This window comes from Vespula pensylvanica, chromosome 21, assembly GCF_014466175.1.
Source record: "Vespula pensylvanica isolate Volc-1 chromosome 21, ASM1446617v1, whole genome shotgun sequence".
Lineage (NCBI taxonomy): Eukaryota > Metazoa > Arthropoda > Insecta > Hymenoptera > Vespidae > Vespula > Vespula pensylvanica.
Window position 1 is genome coordinate 2166719 of NC_057705.1, and position 16964 is coordinate 2183682.

At 29.1% G+C, this 16964-nt stretch overlaps 5 protein-coding genes across 10 annotated transcripts in view; 3 read left to right on the plus strand and 2 right to left on the minus strand.

Annotated features, from left to right (window-relative positions):
* LOC122636307 (midasin) overlaps positions 1 to 3192 on the plus strand; it is a 107626-nt gene extending 104434 nt beyond the window's left edge. The window contains exons 22-24 of the mRNA XM_043827388.1: positions 11 to 2482; positions 2636 to 2876; positions 2947 to 3192. Of these exons, the coding sequence (XP_043683323.1) occupies positions 11 to 2482; positions 2636 to 2876; positions 2947 to 3129 (2896 nt within the window). The 3' untranslated portion in view covers positions 3130 to 3192. The remainder of the gene's footprint in view (positions 1 to 10; positions 2483 to 2635; positions 2877 to 2946) is intronic.
* Positions 3193 to 3486: 294 nt separating this feature from the next.
* On the plus strand, positions 3487 to 4741 carry LOC122636240 (28S ribosomal protein S15, mitochondrial). 2 transcript variants are annotated; one of them, XM_043827244.1, is made up of 4 exons: positions 3487 to 3794; positions 3867 to 4018; positions 4089 to 4284; positions 4376 to 4741. In XM_043827244.1, exons 1-4 carry the CDS (start codon positions 3559 to 3561, stop codon positions 4617 to 4619), a joined length of 828 nt encoding a protein of 275 aa, XP_043683179.1. In that variant the 5' UTR covers positions 3487 to 3558; the 3' UTR covers positions 4620 to 4741. The 2 variants fall into 2 exon arrangements, with proteins under 2 accessions (XP_043683179.1, XP_043683180.1); XM_043827245.1 differs by having other exon boundaries at positions 3488 to 3794; positions 3885 to 4018.
* A 1385-nt stretch (positions 4742 to 6126) lies between these two features.
* On the plus strand, positions 6127 to 9897 carry LOC122636239 (cuticle protein 19-like). Of its 4 annotated transcripts, none has more exons than XM_043827242.1 (5): positions 6127 to 6231; positions 7252 to 7304; positions 7802 to 8117; positions 8268 to 8561; positions 8672 to 9897. In XM_043827242.1, the coding sequence occupies exons 1-4, from the start codon at positions 6220 to 6222 to the stop codon at positions 8550 to 8552; spliced, it is 666 nt and encodes a 221-aa protein (XP_043683177.1). In that variant the 5' UTR covers positions 6127 to 6219; the 3' UTR covers positions 8553 to 8561; positions 8672 to 9897. The 4 variants fall into 4 exon arrangements, 3 of the variants coding, with proteins under 3 accessions (XP_043683177.1, XP_043683175.1, XP_043683178.1); XR_006328888.1 differs by lacking the exon at positions 6127 to 6231 and having other exon boundaries at positions 6678 to 7304; positions 8672 to 8814; positions 8989 to 9006; XM_043827240.1 differs by lacking the exon at positions 6127 to 6231 and having other exon boundaries at positions 6678 to 7304.
* LOC122636241 (chromatin modification-related protein MEAF6) lies at positions 9387 to 11784 on the minus strand. Its single transcript, XM_043827246.1, has 4 exons — positions 11592 to 11784; positions 11030 to 11233; positions 10794 to 10830; positions 9387 to 10050 (listed from the first exon to the last, which is right to left on the minus strand). The coding sequence occupies exons 1-4, from the start codon at positions 11661 to 11663 to the stop codon at positions 9716 to 9718; spliced, it is 648 nt and encodes a 215-aa protein (XP_043683181.1). The 5' UTR covers positions 11664 to 11784; the 3' UTR covers positions 9387 to 9715.
* Positions 11785 to 13369: 1585 nt separating this feature from the next.
* On the minus strand, positions 13370 to 16886 carry LOC122636236. 2 transcript variants are annotated; one of them, XM_043827236.1, is made up of 13 exons: positions 16703 to 16886; positions 16425 to 16567; positions 16210 to 16337; positions 16075 to 16126; positions 15835 to 15976; positions 15635 to 15720; positions 15314 to 15474; positions 15091 to 15239; positions 14788 to 15021; positions 14513 to 14699; positions 14184 to 14430; positions 13869 to 14032; positions 13370 to 13538 (listed from the first exon to the last, which is right to left on the minus strand). In XM_043827236.1, the coding sequence occupies exons 2-13, from the start codon at positions 16565 to 16567 to the stop codon at positions 13462 to 13464; spliced, it is 1770 nt and encodes a 589-aa protein (XP_043683171.1). In that variant the 5' UTR covers positions 16703 to 16886; the 3' UTR covers positions 13370 to 13461. The 2 variants fall into 2 exon arrangements, with proteins under 2 accessions (XP_043683171.1, XP_043683172.1); XM_043827237.1 differs by lacking the exons at positions 16075 to 16126; positions 16425 to 16567; positions 16703 to 16886 and having other exon boundaries at positions 16210 to 16330.
* Between the last annotated feature and the right edge of the window lie 78 nt (positions 16887 to 16964).

Sequence of the window (16964 nt, forward strand, 5' to 3'; positions counted from 1 at the left end):
TTTGTTGCAGATTACTCTTGCAATGTTTACCAATAATGGAACAATATCTGTTACTAGTACAGTTCTATTTGAATGAACAAATCGCATCTTTTCGAGTTACGTGCAAACTATTGTATTTACAATTGAACGTATTCTTGGATTTAGCTACAAATGGATTCTGTGTTCCGAAAGATTTAGATATGGAAGACGGTGATACGGAAGAGTCTGGAGATAACGTAAAAACAGGTGGAATGGGTTTAGGTGAAGGGGAAGGACAAAAAGATGTATCGGACAGAATTGAAAGCGAAGATCAATTGGAGGATGCGAAACGAGCTGACGAAGAAGAACAGAAATCAGAGGACAAAGATTGTAAAGAAGAGGATAAGGGAATTGAAATGTCTGAGAATTTTGATAGCAAGTTGCAAGATATTGAGAAAGATGAAAATGATGAGAAACAAGAGGATGACGAAGAAGATAAAGATTTAGATAAAGAAATGGGAGAAACCGAGGAAGATGCTGAACGATTGGATAAAGAAATTTGGGGCGATGACGAGGAAGAATCTGAAAATGAAAATAATGAAGCATCAAAAGACGAAGAGGAAGAAAAACGAGGAGAGGGAGAAGAAATTGGTGATAAAGAAATTACTGCGAACGATGGCTCGAATAAGGAAGATCGTGACGATGAGAAGGAACATCACGAGGAGGATGATAAACAACGTGAAGAAGAAAAGAAAGAAATTAATGAAATAAATGAACCAGAATATAACGATGATCAAATAGATCCTTATCATGGTAAACATCAAGCACAACCAGAACCTGAACCATTGGATTTACCAGAAGATATGAATTTGGATGATGATAACGAAAAGGAAGAAGAAGAAGATCATCCTGAGGAAGAAAATCCTTTTGATATAGATGATATGAAGGATTCAAAAGCACCGGAAAATGAAAATACAGATCCGATGGAAGAAAAAAACGACCAACCGGAAGAAAAAATTGATTTGGACGATGATTCCAGTGATGATGAAAATAATGATAAAGGAGAGACTGAAGATCAGGATAACGAAGAAAAAATGGATGAAGATGCAGATCCTAAAGGTATTTCGAATGAAACAAAAGATACGAATGAGGAAGAAGAAAAGGAAGATGAAGAGACAGGGGAAAAACAAGAATTAGAAGATAAGGTTGCACCTAGTGCTAATGATGCAAGTAAGGAACTTGATGCTGCAGAACAAATTGATACTAGTAAAGATGGAACTAAAGATAATGTTATACAAGAATCGCAAACGGAAGAAAATCAAGAGACACCTACGGAAAGCAGTCAAGACGATAATAAGAATAATGGCGTCGGACAATCGCAATCAGAGAAACAAGAAAGTGGTCATGCAGGTTCGTCTCTTGATGACGCTAATACTGTATCCCAGCAAGAAAACAAATCAAAACAGGTAAATAAAAGAAAGAATCTTGGTACGGCCGACGAAAATCGAAGTTTACTTGGCAAAACTGAGCCAGAGAAAAAGAAATTGAAAATGATTAATTCGCAGGAAGAAATATTGGAACAGGAACAAGAGGATCAGTCAATAAATAAAGATAAAGATGATATCGATATGTGTCAACATATTAAAAACAGTGATCAATTTGATGATTATGCAATGGACGCAGCTACGGAGAATCAAATAAAACAGCAAGCATCGAATATAGAAGATGAAGAAAACAAAGAAAAAGAAAACGAAGAAGAGAGTATGGACGTTGATCTTCATAAGGATGAAAGCGAAGATCTTAATAAAGAGGAGGATATACCTAAACAGAATCCAGAGAAGCTAGCTCAGGATAAAAAAGAACAACATAAGAACGACTCGTCGCAAAAAGGAAATAATACTGAAATTAATCAAATGGAGACTAATATAGAAATAGAAGGTGATGTTATAGAAACAGTAAAAGTAGAACGTGGAAATGATACAACATTTCATACTAATATGGACGTAGAGAATAACGCTATATTGAATAAATCGGTCGAAACGGCAAGAACAGAAGTTGAAAAAATGTTAAGCGAATGGACTTATGTACCATCGACAGAGGAGGCAACAATTGCTTGGAATTATTTAAGCGCAGTTACTGATTCAGCTGCTCGTGGTTTATCCGAAAAATTAAGACTGGTTTTGGAACCTACAAAAGCGACAAGATTAAAAGGAGATTATAGAACAGGGAGACGTATTAACATGCGAAAAATTATTCCATATATCGCTAGTCAATTTAGAAAAGATAAAATTTGGCTAAGGAGGACGAAACCTTCTAAACGTGATTACCAAATTGTTTTAGCATTAGATGATTCAAGTAGTATGGCTGATAATCATTCCAAAGAACTAGCTTTTGAATCTCTTTCATTAATAAGTAAAGCTATGACATATTTAGAAGTAGGACAACTTTGTGTTATAAGTTTCGGCGAACGTGTAAGTGTTTTACATCCTTTAGGAGAAACATTCACCGAACAAAGTGGTTCCAGGTAAATATAATTCATAATCCGTTCAACCAGACTAATTAGAAAACGTGAATAGAAGCACATGATAATATAATAATATAATCCTATATTTTAAATGTTGTAATCTTAAAATATAACTTCTAAATTTAATTGCTGATTTTTAACAATTTTATACAGATTGATTCAAGAAATGAGATTTGAACAAAAGAAGACATCAATAGGACAATTAGTTGACTTTACCGTGGATATGTTTGAAACTCAATGCAGCTCTTCTGATAATGCCAAACTAGTTGTTGTATTATCCGATGGTAGAGGTATATTTTCAGAAGGAACTGACAAAGTAAATCACGCTGTTAGAAGAGCCAAAATAGCGGATATTTTCCTCGTATTTATAATAGTTGATAATCCAATAAATAAGGTAATATATTTTTTTTTTATCAAAATTAGTAAAATGACAACTTATTATTGATTACTTTTTATATTTTTAGGACTCCATTTTAGATATAAGAATGCCTGTATTCGAAGATGGAAAATTATTAGGTATTCGTTCCTACATGGATAGTTTTCCATTTCCATTTTATATGATTTTGAGAGATATAAATATGCTACCTGGTGTATTAAGCGACGCTTTAAGACAATGGTTCGAAGTTGTTGGCAAAATAGATACATAAAACAATTAAGTGTAACAACATTATATGATTGTATGTTATATAAAAATAAATTATTATACGAAACATTTCTTTCATTATATCAGGAACTTTATGTTATGTAAAAAATTTGAAAAACCGCGCGTTTTTTATATACAGGACTAGTTAACCAATCGGTAACGCGCATTTATGATACAACCAATCACGAGCTTAAAATACAAAGCAATATTTTATGTAATATATAAATACTGCATATTCACAAAAATTAAAAATAAAATTGAATATATTTAAAAAAAAAAAAACGAAATTAAATTAATCTTTATATTTCAAAATATAAGAATTGCAACATCTAGATAACTAATCATACATAACCTCAAAGTCAAATTACCATCTACTTGTAATGTTTGTGGTATCAAATCGAAAGAATTATTGCGAATAAAAAAGTATTACAAAATGAATAAATTAGTTAATTGCTGTAAATATTTTTCTAAAATTACAGTTAATACAACAAAAAATCAATATTTTATAAGAGAATATGCTTCTCATTTATCGGACTATAACATTAAATGGGTTAGACCTGAACCAGTATGCATAACAGAACCAAAAAAAAGCGGTGATTTGGGTATACCTCATGATATAAAAGCAACAAACTTACTTGCAGGATATGACAAGTCGAAAGAACTCCAAGAGTAAGTATAAATCGAAGAGTGCATATAATAAGAATATTATTATACGCATATTTATAACATTGCATCTAAAAGTTGGAAATTTTATATTAGTGCCGATGAGATTGTAAAAAAATTAGTTACATTAGAATTTCACCCTCGAAAAGAAACTATACATATAAGAAGGGAAAAAATATTGGAACTGGTAAAAAGGCATAAATTAGATCGTGGATCTCCAGAGACTAAGAGTAAGTTATTTTATAATTAACTTTTTATATATTTATGTATTTAAAGTTTTAATAAATTTTTCTCTTTAAGTTGCTGCAATGACAGCAGAAATATTACAGTTACAAGAAATCATAAAAAAAAATCCTAGAGATAAGAAGAAGAAAGTATTTTTAAAGGAAATAATAGAAAAAAGAAACAAATATTTGAGATTAATGCGTACATGGGATTATAAGCGTTTCGAATGGATTTTAGAAAAATTAAATCTTATTTATAAAAAACCACCTCTGTATGCATAAGTCATTTTATTCATATTTTTATGAAAATTAAAAACTTACAAGACGATTAATATCTTTTTTTATTTTGATTTTATTATGCAGAGATAATACTCCACCATATAGGAAGGATTCTCTAAGGAAATTAACCCAGAAATTATGCGATAAAATAAAACAAGAGAAATTGGATGCTTATAAAGCAGAATTACAAAATCAGCAGAAATTATTTTATAAACAGAAGTTGGAAGACTTTATTTTCATTAGAAACGAGGAATTAGAATTAGGCATAGAATCCACTATAACGGAAGATGATATTGAAAATGTAAGAAAAAAATTGAATGAGTTCTAAAAGAAATAAACGAGTTAATACGAGCGCCATTTAACGACATTATTAATATAAATTATACGTATATAACAATTATGTTAGTGTTAATAATAAAATTTCATTTTCCCTACAACAAACGTTATTAATTAGAAAAAGAAAAAAAAAGACGAAGCTCGTGTTTAATAATTCATCTAACCTATTCCTTGATTTAATTCAATTCGATCATATTTAATATGTATTATACGGAAAATCGAAAGTAGACTATTTAGTCAATTTCTGTTGTCTCTTAACCGGTTTACATTCTTTTTCACACGAAAAACTGTCCATACCAGTTTGATCGATATTCTTGACGGAAACTGTAGAAGAAATTTCTCATTGAACGAGTCTTTATATCCGGTTTATCAACTTCGATTCAGATTTGGATAGCTTCGTTAGAAAGCATATGTCGGTTATAGAAATATCTCAAGACGAATGTAAATAATTGGAGAAATTTGTAGGGAGTGGCAAGATATCATAATCTTTCACTATTGTATTTGCATTCCGTGTACATCTTTCGTAAGTGTAGGTGAGTATAACTAGAATCATCACGTAATACAATCACGTAAAAGTATATTTCTGTAAGAGAAAAACGTTCGATTTGTGTGTATGTGTATACGTGTATATGTACATATACATATATACAAATTATAATAAAAAACAGTTTAACAAGAATTAACACTTTTTTTTTTTCAATAATTAACCTCAATTGTAATAACAAAAAAACCGTGTTCAAATTTTTACTTTTTTAGATCGCGATAGATCGAATTGTGATGCGCAACAATGATCAAATATTACTATTCCAGATTATTAAAACTTTATATCTTTCATAATAACAAAAATATATACGAGAAAAAAAGAAGCCAACTTAAAGACGGTTTTTTATAATTTCGATTTTAAAAATCGTGACGAATCGAACTTCGATACTCGAACAACGATCGAACGTTATTCGAATCAAGCTTATAAAAAAAATATGATCGAAACGAGAGAAAACGATCGAACGATGAGAAGACAAAAGATGAGGACGGTGTAACAACAAAAAAAAAAAAAAAGAAAAAAGAAAGCAGCAAACGATGTAACGTCGAAACAATATGACGTAAATTCGATCATTTCGTTTTGAAAATATTGAGTATTCATCGAAGAAGATATGGTAACTTATATTAAAAGAGAATAGACAGTTTTAACATAGTCGTATTTTTAAGCAAACGTCTTGTTCCCATGCGCGTGTCGTGCAATGGATCTTGGATTGCACCCGAGTTAAAGTGGTCTTAGGACGAGGACGAGCCGAGGAAGAGAGGACAAGAAAAATGCGAGTGAACGTTCGCGGTATATATAAAGGAGAAGAATCGCGCCGTTGGATGCTGCAACCGTCTGCGCTCGCAAAGAGACATCGTTGAAATCGTTGAATCCGTCGGTGAAATATCTATCTCGAGTCATCGAAAAAAAAAAAAAAAAAAACAACGAATTTCTTCATTAGCGTTTATTTCTCGAATCCTTTTTCCTCTTTTTCTCTTCTTTTTTTTTTTTTTTTTTTTTTTAATTCGACAACTCAACGACCAGATTTGTCAACGAGAAAAGTTCGACGACGATGTTTCTTAAGGTAATCAAATTTCGAAACGGTATCGATGATTCTTTTCTTTCTTTCTTTCTTTTTTCTTTTGTTTCTTACGTTCTTTTTCAAATCGACACTAGTTCCCTCTGTCGATCTTTTTACCGCGTGCAATTCATCGTTTCGAAATCACCGTGCGAACCTTACGCTTCGTTCTATGGAAAACTGTGTGTGTGTGTGTGTGTGTGTATATATATATATATGTGTATATATCTGTGTATGCGTGTAGAAATAAATATCATGGAATTATACGTTAAAAGCGAGTTTATAAAATTATTGAAAAAAAAAAAAAAACGGAAGAAAAAGAATAACCGAGAAGTTTATAAAATTATATATGTATAAAAAAAAAAAAAAAAAAAATAACCTTAAAAATTTCTTTCTTTCTTTCTTTCTTTCTATGCGCGCGTGTGATCTCTCTTTTTTCTTATTTGTTTTTTACATTGCAAGAAGAAAAAGGAAGAAAAAATGAAAAGAAATAAAAAGAAATGAAAAGAAAAAAGAAATCGTAATATTAATTGAACGACTGTCATTATTTAGAAAATCATATCATTATATCGGTGACAATGATCATTATCTTAGATTTCTAAATCGTGTCTTCCGTGTGTTCGTGAGGTCACGAGAAAAGTTTCTTTTAAATTACGTTTCAACAGAGAACAAGTTAGGATAAATTGACGTGTGGGTTGGCAATTAATTTCAAACGAGCGCACACAGGTGCGCAGAACATTAGTGTATGTCTAAACCAAACGGATACACGAGAGGCACTCCTTTATAAGGTACAAACTCATCGTTTCCACTTCTATTATGCAACGAAGATTTTACCAACACTCTTACAAACGATATATATATCTGGTGCACGCATACGCAACTCGTAAAAGATCGCGCGATTCCCATAAAGCAACGAAGCATGGCTATCTCTCTTTCTCTTTCTTTCTTTCTTTCTTTCTTTCTTTCTTTCTCTCTCATCCTTTGGAATGTCTTCCTGCGATGACGAAATTAACTTTTTTCTTTCAGATACTCCTTTTATGTTGCCTGTTGCAGTTTATTCATGCAGACGTTTATTCAGAGTAAGAAATAGAAATTACACGTACATTTAATTATTCGAAAAATTTCGAAAAGAAATTAATTACTGAATGTAAAAATTAATAGGACAAATCATTTATAAAGGTTTGATCAAATGATCAAATGATTCATTTGGATATAACTATACGTTTTTAGTATTATATATGTATAACACAAGAGATAGAAATATATATTGAATCATTCAAAAAGTATGAGAAAGAGATAGATCGGAAAATTTTCAGAAAAAAGAAAAAAAAGAAGAGAAATGATACATTTTTAATAACAACATTGGTTATATATCTATTAATACACAGGATCGTTTGAACAATTAATTTATGATCTTTTTTTCATTTCTTTTTCTTTGATATACAAAGATCATTTTTTAAATGAAAAAAAGATTACAAAATAATCCGATAAAAACGTAGAAATGTAAGTATGTATATCGTCGATTTCAAATAAATGCAAGATTCTTTTTTTCTTTCTTTTTTTTTTTTTTAAAAAGGTATAATCCAGAAAATTTCGAAAGTAGACGAAATTTTTATCCGTGTTCACCGGTCGGTTCGTTGCCACTCGATGCTATTCCACCAGCCATCGCATGCGCTTTTAAATCTACAAGCACTGCGAAAAGAGGTTCAAACGTTCCTTCTTCTCGTGCTCCACCACCATCACCTACATATGTCAAGGTATCTTCACCGATATCTTACAAACCATTACCAAGGACATCTTCTTTGGTATACGTCGCACCACCCATCGTAAAATCAGCATCCGCTGTTGTTGCTACCGATCGAAAATCTGTTGAAAAGGACGTCGATTACATGGTAAAATAATTCTATTGAAAATTATTATAAAACTGAATTAATTCATTTGTTCCGTTTGTTTTTTTATTATTTTTCTTTGATAGTTTACAGTTGCATCCTCTTTGATTTATTTCTTCAATATCTTTACTTTTTTTTTTTTTTTACTTTTAGTCTTATCCAAAGTATTCGTTTAATTATGGTGTTATCGATGGATACACCGGTGACTCTAAATCTGCGTGGGAAGAAAGAGACGGAGATACTGTGAAGGGAGAATATTCAGTGGTCGAGGCCGATGGAACGATTCGAACCGTTTCGTATACGGCTGATGATCACAATGGTTTTAACGCTGTTGTCACGAGAAGCGAGCCTCCAAAGAAAGAGAAATCTTCGGAGAATGTTAAAGCATTTATACCAGCATCTCTTTTACATGGAGATATTAAAAAATTGCGACATTGATCTTTTATGGTAATATGATATTATAATATGGTATTCTCTTTAACTTTGTGATAACATTCCTTCGATTTTTTTAATAATTTACGTATAGTGATTGTTTTTTTTTTTTATTTTTTTTTTAGGAATATAAAAGGATCGACGAGCGTAACGATAGTTCCTTGAAAGTAATAAGAAGAAAATGAATTAACGACTATGAGGCTTTTTCAAATTTGTACTTATTAAGGACGCCGAAGCTTAATGCAGACTGTGCTTTAACGATTCTAAGGTACATAGTGTATGTATATGTATATATATATGCATTATATGTGTATATGTATGTGTATATATATATATAATGCATATTATTTTTATATATATTTATAAGAGGTACTTAATCATCTATTGTAAAGTTAGTTTATATTCAATATTTTATTATTATATAAACGATAAATCTGCATAGATAGAAAATCTACTATACGGAAGGATCGAGGATCTTAATTAAAAAAAAAAAAAAAAGCATAATGTAAGAAATGAAAAGAATATTTAATATAAAAATAATAAAATAAAATATTCACACATAATACTTGCTAACAGTTGGACGAATTGAGATGTATCGTTAACGTATATAGATATTTGTTTACTATATTCGAACAGAGGTAATATGAGTCACATTCAGACGAAATTTATTATTATTTTTTTCTAAGGTACTTTACTTGCGCATAAAATTCTCTCTTGGTTTTACTACTGCGTTCTTTTTTACGAAAGAAATGTCTATAACCAATATAAATATTTAAAAATATGTAACAGTGGCGATGATTGCAATTACAAGAATGTCGAAGTGTCGTAGTTCTCTCATGATTTTTTTTTTTTTTTCCTTTTATTTTTATATTAAACGCAAGTCGTACGCTAAAATTAGTTCCTTTCTCACATCAAATATATAAATGTTCAAACACTTTAATCGAAGCACGTTGCTTTCGAACGTTCATACTTCCATGGAAAACTATTTTCTTTTACAAACAACAACTTGTGTTTTTTTCTAAGGTTGATATTTTAATACACATTGATGCTCACGTTAATATCAAAATGTAGTTCTGTTAGAGTTACTTTGCATACGAACGAAAGAAATTCGTTCATAAAGAATAATCCCCTGTGAACACCAATAATCCATGTAATTCGTGTTAGTAACTCTATCTGTTTCTCGATCTTTTGTTACTATTTTTTTTAGCACTGTTTGTAGATTTGGTTTTATTCGAGTCTTTGCTGTTATTATGGCAATCCTTGATGGGCGTAGGAACATGTTCTAAATTGCCATTGGACATAGGTCCGTTTGAGAAAGGGGTGGAACCAGAATCAGGGTTGCTAACAGTGCCATTATTTTGAGTATATCCAGCTTGTACAGAAGTGTGATTTTTGCCACTGGTTTCCTTGTTATTACTAGAGATTGTATTTGAATTGCTGAAGTTGCAATTATCCTCGCTGCCACTGTTCCCAATTTGAGACTCCGATTCACTGTATCGTTCAACTGGAATGATGGGGCTGATGTTAACGGTACACGATATGGTAATAGAAAATTGTAGAAGTGTAGAATGGAAGAAAAGCTTATTATACGTGCAACAATAGTTTTACAAGCATATTACACGAACACACCAACTAAAAAATATATCTATACAGAATCAAAAGATATCTACTATACATTGATTTTTAGCGATGGAAACAAATTTGACGAATAGACGTAAATACTAGGATCAAGCTAGATAATTTCTGTCACTAAAACAGGATGTAAGAGAACTACCACTTTGATATATTACTGAAATATTTTTTTATGTAGTAGTGAAGTCACATATCAAAAATGTACGACAAAAAGATTTGATGATTGTTTTAAGAGAATTCAGTTTTAGAAATCTAATGCATCATGCATATGTTTACAGTGTCTATAACTTTGAGTAAAGTTATATTTGATAACAATGATTCCAGTCGAATACTTAGGTACTAGATTCTATAACGTTATTCTTGTAATATTCAAACAATTGATACATCTAATATCTACAAGCATATCCTATATATAATATAATATATATAACAGTAAATGAAATAAAAAAAAAAAAAAAACTTAGATAGAAATAAATGACTACTTATGCAAGAAAAGAAATTATAAAGTTATAATAAGTTCTATGGAAAAGAAAATAATGAAAAGAAATACAAAGACTTTAAAATATTCATTTTGTAAATAAATAGATAATTATGTATATCCATTCAGGTCCTTACTTTTTTCTTGCGTGTTTTCCACAAGACCATTTACAGCCTGCAACAAGGAACGAAATAAATCTCTCTGTTTTATCTTTAAAAATATTTTATAATATATATAAATGTCTGATTGTACTTTCTCTTAATTTTTAAGTAGAAATACTGCAAATATATTTATTAAGCTGCTCTATTCTTCTATACATATATAACAATATATATATGCTTATACGTAAATATGATCCAGATCGATTACTCACTGCCATAGATGTAATAGACGATTTAGAAAATAATCTTTCAGCTTCCTTGAATTTTCTATTACGTTTATCTGCTTTACTATTGGTATTTTTATTGCTTGCTAAATACCTGTCCCATCCTCGTATTATATTCCCATATAATTGTGTGTCTTCCAAGTAACTTCCCTCAAATGCATATATCTGACGTTCTAAATTTGCTAATGTATCCTATGCGAATATAATAACATTTTGGTTCATTCAAATAACTAACAATGATAATACGTCGAAAATCATTTCAGAAAATGCTAGGTAATCAGATAGATTATCAACGAAATTACAAAACGAAGTCAATAAAACTACGAATGCAACTTTGGCTTAACAAGATAACCTCAAAAGTTGATGGATACTAAATCTTTCTACTACAGAATTTTTTCTAAATAAATTTAAAAATATCGTTATACGAATATATATATATATATATCTATATATATATATAATACTTTTTAGATTACAAAGGTAAACAAAAGGATTAAAAAAAGCTTTTTTTTTTTTTTTTCATGATAAAGTACAACGGTATTTTACTTACGGCAATTTCAGCTTTACGCTTTACAAGTTCCGCTAATTCGGCTCTTAAATCTACTGAGGATTTTGTCGACATTGTTTTCACTTTTAAATACTCAAATTAATTTTATCGAGATTAATATTATCCGAGATTTAACCAAGGAAAAACTTCCCACAATGCTACACCTTCTGTACTCACGAACCTAATACACTCATTCGCACGTACGCGCAACACAGTGAAGCTGATTCATTATATTTCCGCTAGTTGAAACAGTAACATCCAATCAGAATCGTATATTTTTAAACGGATTGGCGGGTATTCTCACTTCCGAAATTTTTATAAAAAATTTATTGTACAAAAATTCATAAAACGCATTAATTTTTATATAATTTATAAAATAATTAAACAATTATAAAATAATGTAACATTTTAATACAATTAAATAGTAAATTCAGAGTCGTTGCCTTTATCTAACATCAACAAAAATAAATCTTTAATTGACTTTGATGGTTATGGAATCAGTTTTCCTTCGTACTCTGACAAATGAATAACGAAGCTCTTTCTAAAACTCTGATATCAAAATATGAAAACTTTCGAGCATTTTATAATTATTTTATAAACGATATATAATGTAAACAAAGTACAAGAAATTAATATTTAAACAATAATAAATTCGATTAAACATTAAACGACTCGGAAGACGCGTTAAATATAAAATAATTTTAATTTCTTTTCTCTTAGATTTAAATTTTGAATTAGCGGTCGTTCGCTGTGCGTGACGTCACAACAATAAACCTTCGATCGACTTTAACGATTAGTAAATCAGTCTTGTTTTGTTTTTCGACGAGTGAACATCGAAGCTCTCTCAGGATCTCTTTCTTACAAGTATTAACGAAGATTTAAAGTAAGTATATTTTTATATGACACATTTTTTGAATAATTTATATAATTTCTTATTATAACAATAATACTTATTTAATTGTTTTATCGATTTGTAATTACTAAAAGTTTTATTTAACTATTTTCATTGTTTTAAAAATGTAATTATTTTTTTTGAATTTTTCTTTTTCAGAGCCGTTGCAATCGCGCGCGTAGCAATGAATTAATCGAGTGTTTGTGTCGCTAAAAAAGAAAAAAGAAAAAAAAAAAATATCGCGAAATAGAAGCAATGTTTGTTCGTTCGCGTTTCGCGATTTAAACAACAAATGTTTTTGTATCAACTACGCATAACGTAGTCCTTAGAATCAGTGTTTGCTCGCGTAACAATCGCACAGACTGAATTTATAAAATATAGTATAGTTCCACGAAGTAAATTCAGTGATCGTCCGTTAATATAAAATAACTATCGCGAATTAGAGTCAGTGCATCATTGAAGAGGATCTCAACCAACTTCGATGTCGATGTACTTCATTTTCAACCAGCTACGTATCATCCGTCCTTAATTTCAATCTAAATCGCGGACGAGTGTTTTGGAGCCATCGCAGAACTTCTTAAACAGTAAGTAAATTTTTAAATCCTTCCGATTATATCAAGAACTCAATCATATATCGAGAACGAAAGATCCGAATCGGAATGATTGATTCTAATAAATTAATAAAAAAGCGTTGATTGATCGCAAATAAATTTCTTCGTTTTTTGAAATTTGATATGTTTTCAAATATTTTAAAATATTTAGTGCATAACTAAGTTTATTAAGAGTATAGAATTTTTAGAATATGAAAATTAAGGAACTTGTTATAACAAAGTATACGTGTCATTGTTAATCCTTCAGTTTTGATCTTCATATGATGATCCACGCAATATTATTTTTGATATAATGTATATTATATTTTATAAGAATCATTATCATAAATCATATATTCAGTCATTATCATTAATTAATAAGAATCATAAATTATGCATATTTTTCTATCCAGATGATATCATAAGGCGCAGCTTGTTTTAAAATAATTTTCTTCTCTTTGTGTAATTCTGAAAACAATTATTAAGCTTAGATATATATTTTGAGAAAAAGAATATATATGTATGTATGTATGTATGTATGTATGTATGTATGTATGTATGTATGTATGTATGTATGTATGTATGTATGTATGTATGTATGTATGTATGTATGTATGTATGTATGTATGTATGTATGTATGTATGTATGTATGTATGTATGTATGTATGTATGTATGTATGTATGTATGTATGTATGTATGTATGTATGTATGTATGTATGTATGTATGTATGTATGTACGTACCACTAATAATATGTTAATTTCTATAAACTTAAAATATATTTTTAACATACTCACCCAAGAGAAATATGAAACAAGAAGAAGCATCTAATTTACTATAATGATCCGGTGAAATTATATCTGTAAATGTTGCGAATTGATTGTTCTGCCAAATTATCTCCAATAGTGCAAGTAATTCTCGTTTCGTTAATAAATAAGATGGAAGTGATGAAGAAACCGGACTATAAAATACACAAACAATAATAATTACTGTATTTTGTATTTTATAACATTATTATCGCTATTTTTTATTCGAATTTTATGTTATATCTTAATTTAAAAATAATTGAAGTTCATTGATATAAAAAAATATATTATTTATAATAACTTTACCTAGCATCCGGTATGAATGATTCCCCTGCAATATTTGGCGATTGTATTTTTTCTTGTTCATTAGTAGTTAATCCCACTACGTCGTGAAATTTAATTACTTCTGGAAGCTCGTCTATGCTGATAAGAACACTTTTTTCTGAACTTATATTTTTGCTTATTTCAGCAGATTTCCCAATCGCCGATGATAAATCAGGGAGCAATTCTTCAGTTTTATTACTTTTGTCCATTAAACGTAAAAGTTCAGTTGCTAGAAATTTATATGATGTTATAATTACAGCAAAATATTTGGGGAGAAAAAAAATAGAATTTGGTTTTGTTATAAATAATACATTTTTCTAGGAATGGCCCATATTCCATTTGCATCTTCTTTTTAATGGATGGTGCAATAGTATGCATATTGAAAAGTGCTACTAAGGGACTATTCCATTTGTTTTTTAGAGTTGAAGAAAATCTTGCTGGCGCTACTTGGAAAAGAATTTCTGACGTTGATATATTTACATTAATAACGCTTAATGGCTGCAAAATAATAGAGCGTGATTAATGATGACTTTAATTCTCTAAAATATAATTTAAACTGATTCTTGCAAAATTTGATTAAACTTACAACAGTATGAGCATTGACATTACTAATCCATTTTCGTATTAATTTATGACTGAGTTTTTTATTTTTGTCTGCAAATATTTTCTTTCTTTTTGATTTTATTTTAATCTTTTGTGAATTTTCATGCACTGATTCCAAGTTCTGTAATGGTTCTACAAAACAATCCGCAGTAGAAATAGGAACTACTTCTGTTGAAATATCTGCCGTATTTGGGACTGCCACATCTTCGAATCTTAACTTAAATAATAATCCCCAAATTATTTCTAATTGTTAGTAATAATAATATACTTGTAATAAAATACATACGTGTCTTTTTTTAATAGGTGTTTCTATATGTATTCCTTCAGCAGATTGTCTCTTTCGAGGTGTTATAAAAGTACTCTCTTTTGGCATAAATTCTTGTCCAGTTGTATCTGATAACATTGTCTTTGTATATGCTGCAAAATGTTCCTCGTCTGAAAAATAAATATCAATCATAATTAGTTGAAATTGTGATTGATTTTTATCAACGATATTATTTTCTTCTTACTTTCTTTAGGTACATCATCTATTGATACCTCTGTCTCAATTTTATTTATAGTGACATCAGATTCTTCTAAACTTGGCAAAATATTTTTTTTGGCAGGAGAAGTATCATTTAATTCTCTGTCCAAATTCGAACTGGTAATATGCATTCTTTCGAATATTTCTCTATACAACAAGTAAAAAGAAAATATAATAATATTTTTAGTAAAAAAGTATAATATTTGATAATATGGTGACAAAGAAAAATGTATAATACACAATTTGGATAAATTTAATATCTGTAGGAAAGTCAAGGATTATTGGAAAAGGAAATAAGGACACTAACAATGAAATGTCTTCACCATTTGGAAGGAGAAAGTTCAATTGTTCATGAGTTAGGGCACCAAAGTCCAAACATGCAGCATCATGCATCTATATAATTATATATGAAAAATATGGACAAACAAGTACAAAACTTAATATTTGTATATGTAATCATTATCTATAATTAAAATTTAACAAATATAGATGCTAATCAATATTTACCATTGCCTCCATTTTAGTATTTATGTTAAATTCATCACATAAAACAGGTAAAGTGTTATTCAATCGAATATCATTAAAATCTTGCATCATAGAAGTTATATTACATGATTCAAAATCTTTTAAAATAGTATCAATTTCATATCTGTAAAATATAAATTCCTTTTTTAATCATATCTTTCATGAACTTTTGTTTATATTATGTTATTATTGTTATTAAGTATTAAAGAATTAAAATATTACATTTTATTCTTTTTGTTATATAATACTTTCTTGTCTATTCGTAAAACTTGAGCTAAAACAGATTATAAGAAATAATAATGTTTTTAAAATATATATGATTTGTTTATATAATTAATAAAACATATAATAACTTACTTTGTAAATTCGTGGTCTGATGTAAAAATATCTTTACTGCACCATACATAAGTTGTGATGATAAATACAGACTGAATCGTTTACTTGTTTCATTACTTTTAATTTGAATCGTACTTATTATTTCCATGCTTAAATAAATTAGTAAATATATAATAAACATACTTTATATAAGATTTTTTACTTTATATATCAACAATATACTTAATTTTATTTACCACAGTTCACATAAATTAATTTCATTCACAGTTGATGATTTACACATTTGTTTGAATATTTGATCATTGACTGTAGCAGCTAACCAACATCTTGCAAGTTTTCCCTTTTGTCGCATAGAAAGAAGTTCGTGCGAATAAAACATCTAATTCAAATTAAAAAATTAGAATATTATACATTATAAAAAAATTGATAATAAAGTGACATTAAAAAAATATATATATATATATCTTCATACAAATATATATATATATATATGTATGTATGTATATGTACATACCTTCTTTGAAATTATTAAAATACTTTGTTCGATGATCAATATGAACTGTTGCGTAAAAATTTTAAGGAACAAAAAAAACAAAATAACCACTTTTCATTGTTTTCTTGTCACAAACAACACATTTGTCCGACATGTTGGACGCCATTTTTAATTATATATAAAGTTCAACAGAGTTGTATATTGCTCACTTTGTTACAATTGTTATGATGTAATTATCGAGTAATTCTAATTTCTATTATTTGAACATTTGTTTATTAATAGG

Coding starts and splice junctions, on each gene's coding strand:
- LOC122636240 (XM_043827244.1), top strand. CDS start 3,559: ATGAATAAATTAGTTAATTGCTGTAAATATTTTTCTAAAATTACAGTT. Junction 3,795..3,866: donor AAGTCGAAAGAACTCCAAGA/GTAAGTATAAAT, acceptor TGCATCTAAAAG/TTGGAAATTTTATATTAGTG. Junction 4,019..4,088: donor TGGATCTCCAGAGACTAAGA/GTAAGTTATTTT, acceptor TTTCTCTTTAAG/TTGCTGCAATGACAGCAGAA.
- LOC122636239 (XM_043827240.1), top strand. CDS start 7,042: ATGCAACGAAGATTTTACCAACACTCTTACAAACGATATATATATCTG. Junction 7,305..7,801: donor CATGCAGACGTTTATTCAGA/GTAAGAAATAGA, acceptor TTTTTTAAAAAG/GTATAATCCAGAAAATTTCG. Junction 8,118..8,267: donor AAAAGGACGTCGATTACATG/GTAAAATAATTC, acceptor TTTTACTTTTAG/TCTTATCCAAAGTATTCGTT.
- LOC122636241 (XM_043827246.1), bottom strand. CDS start 11,663: ATGTCGACAAAATCCTCAGTAGATTTAAGAGCCGAATTAGCGGAACTT. Junction 11,234..11,591: donor AGCGTAAAGCTGAAATTGCC/GTAAGTAAAATA, acceptor ATATTCGCATAG/GATACATTAGCAAATTTAGA. Junction 10,831..11,029: donor CGTCTATTACATCTATGGCA/GTGAGTAATCGA, acceptor TCCTTGTTGCAG/GCTGTAAATGGTCTTGTGGA.
- LOC122636236 (XM_043827236.1), bottom strand. CDS start 16,567: ATGTTTTATTCGCACGAACTTCTTTCTATGCGACAAAAGGGAAAACTT. Junction 15,022..15,090: donor CACCTATTAAAAAAAGACAC/GTATGTATTTTA, acceptor TTATTATTTAAG/TTAAGATTCGAAGATGTGGC. Junction 14,700..14,787: donor ATGTCAATGCTCATACTGTT/GTAAGTTTAATC, acceptor ATTATTTTGCAG/CCATTAAGCGTTATTAATGT.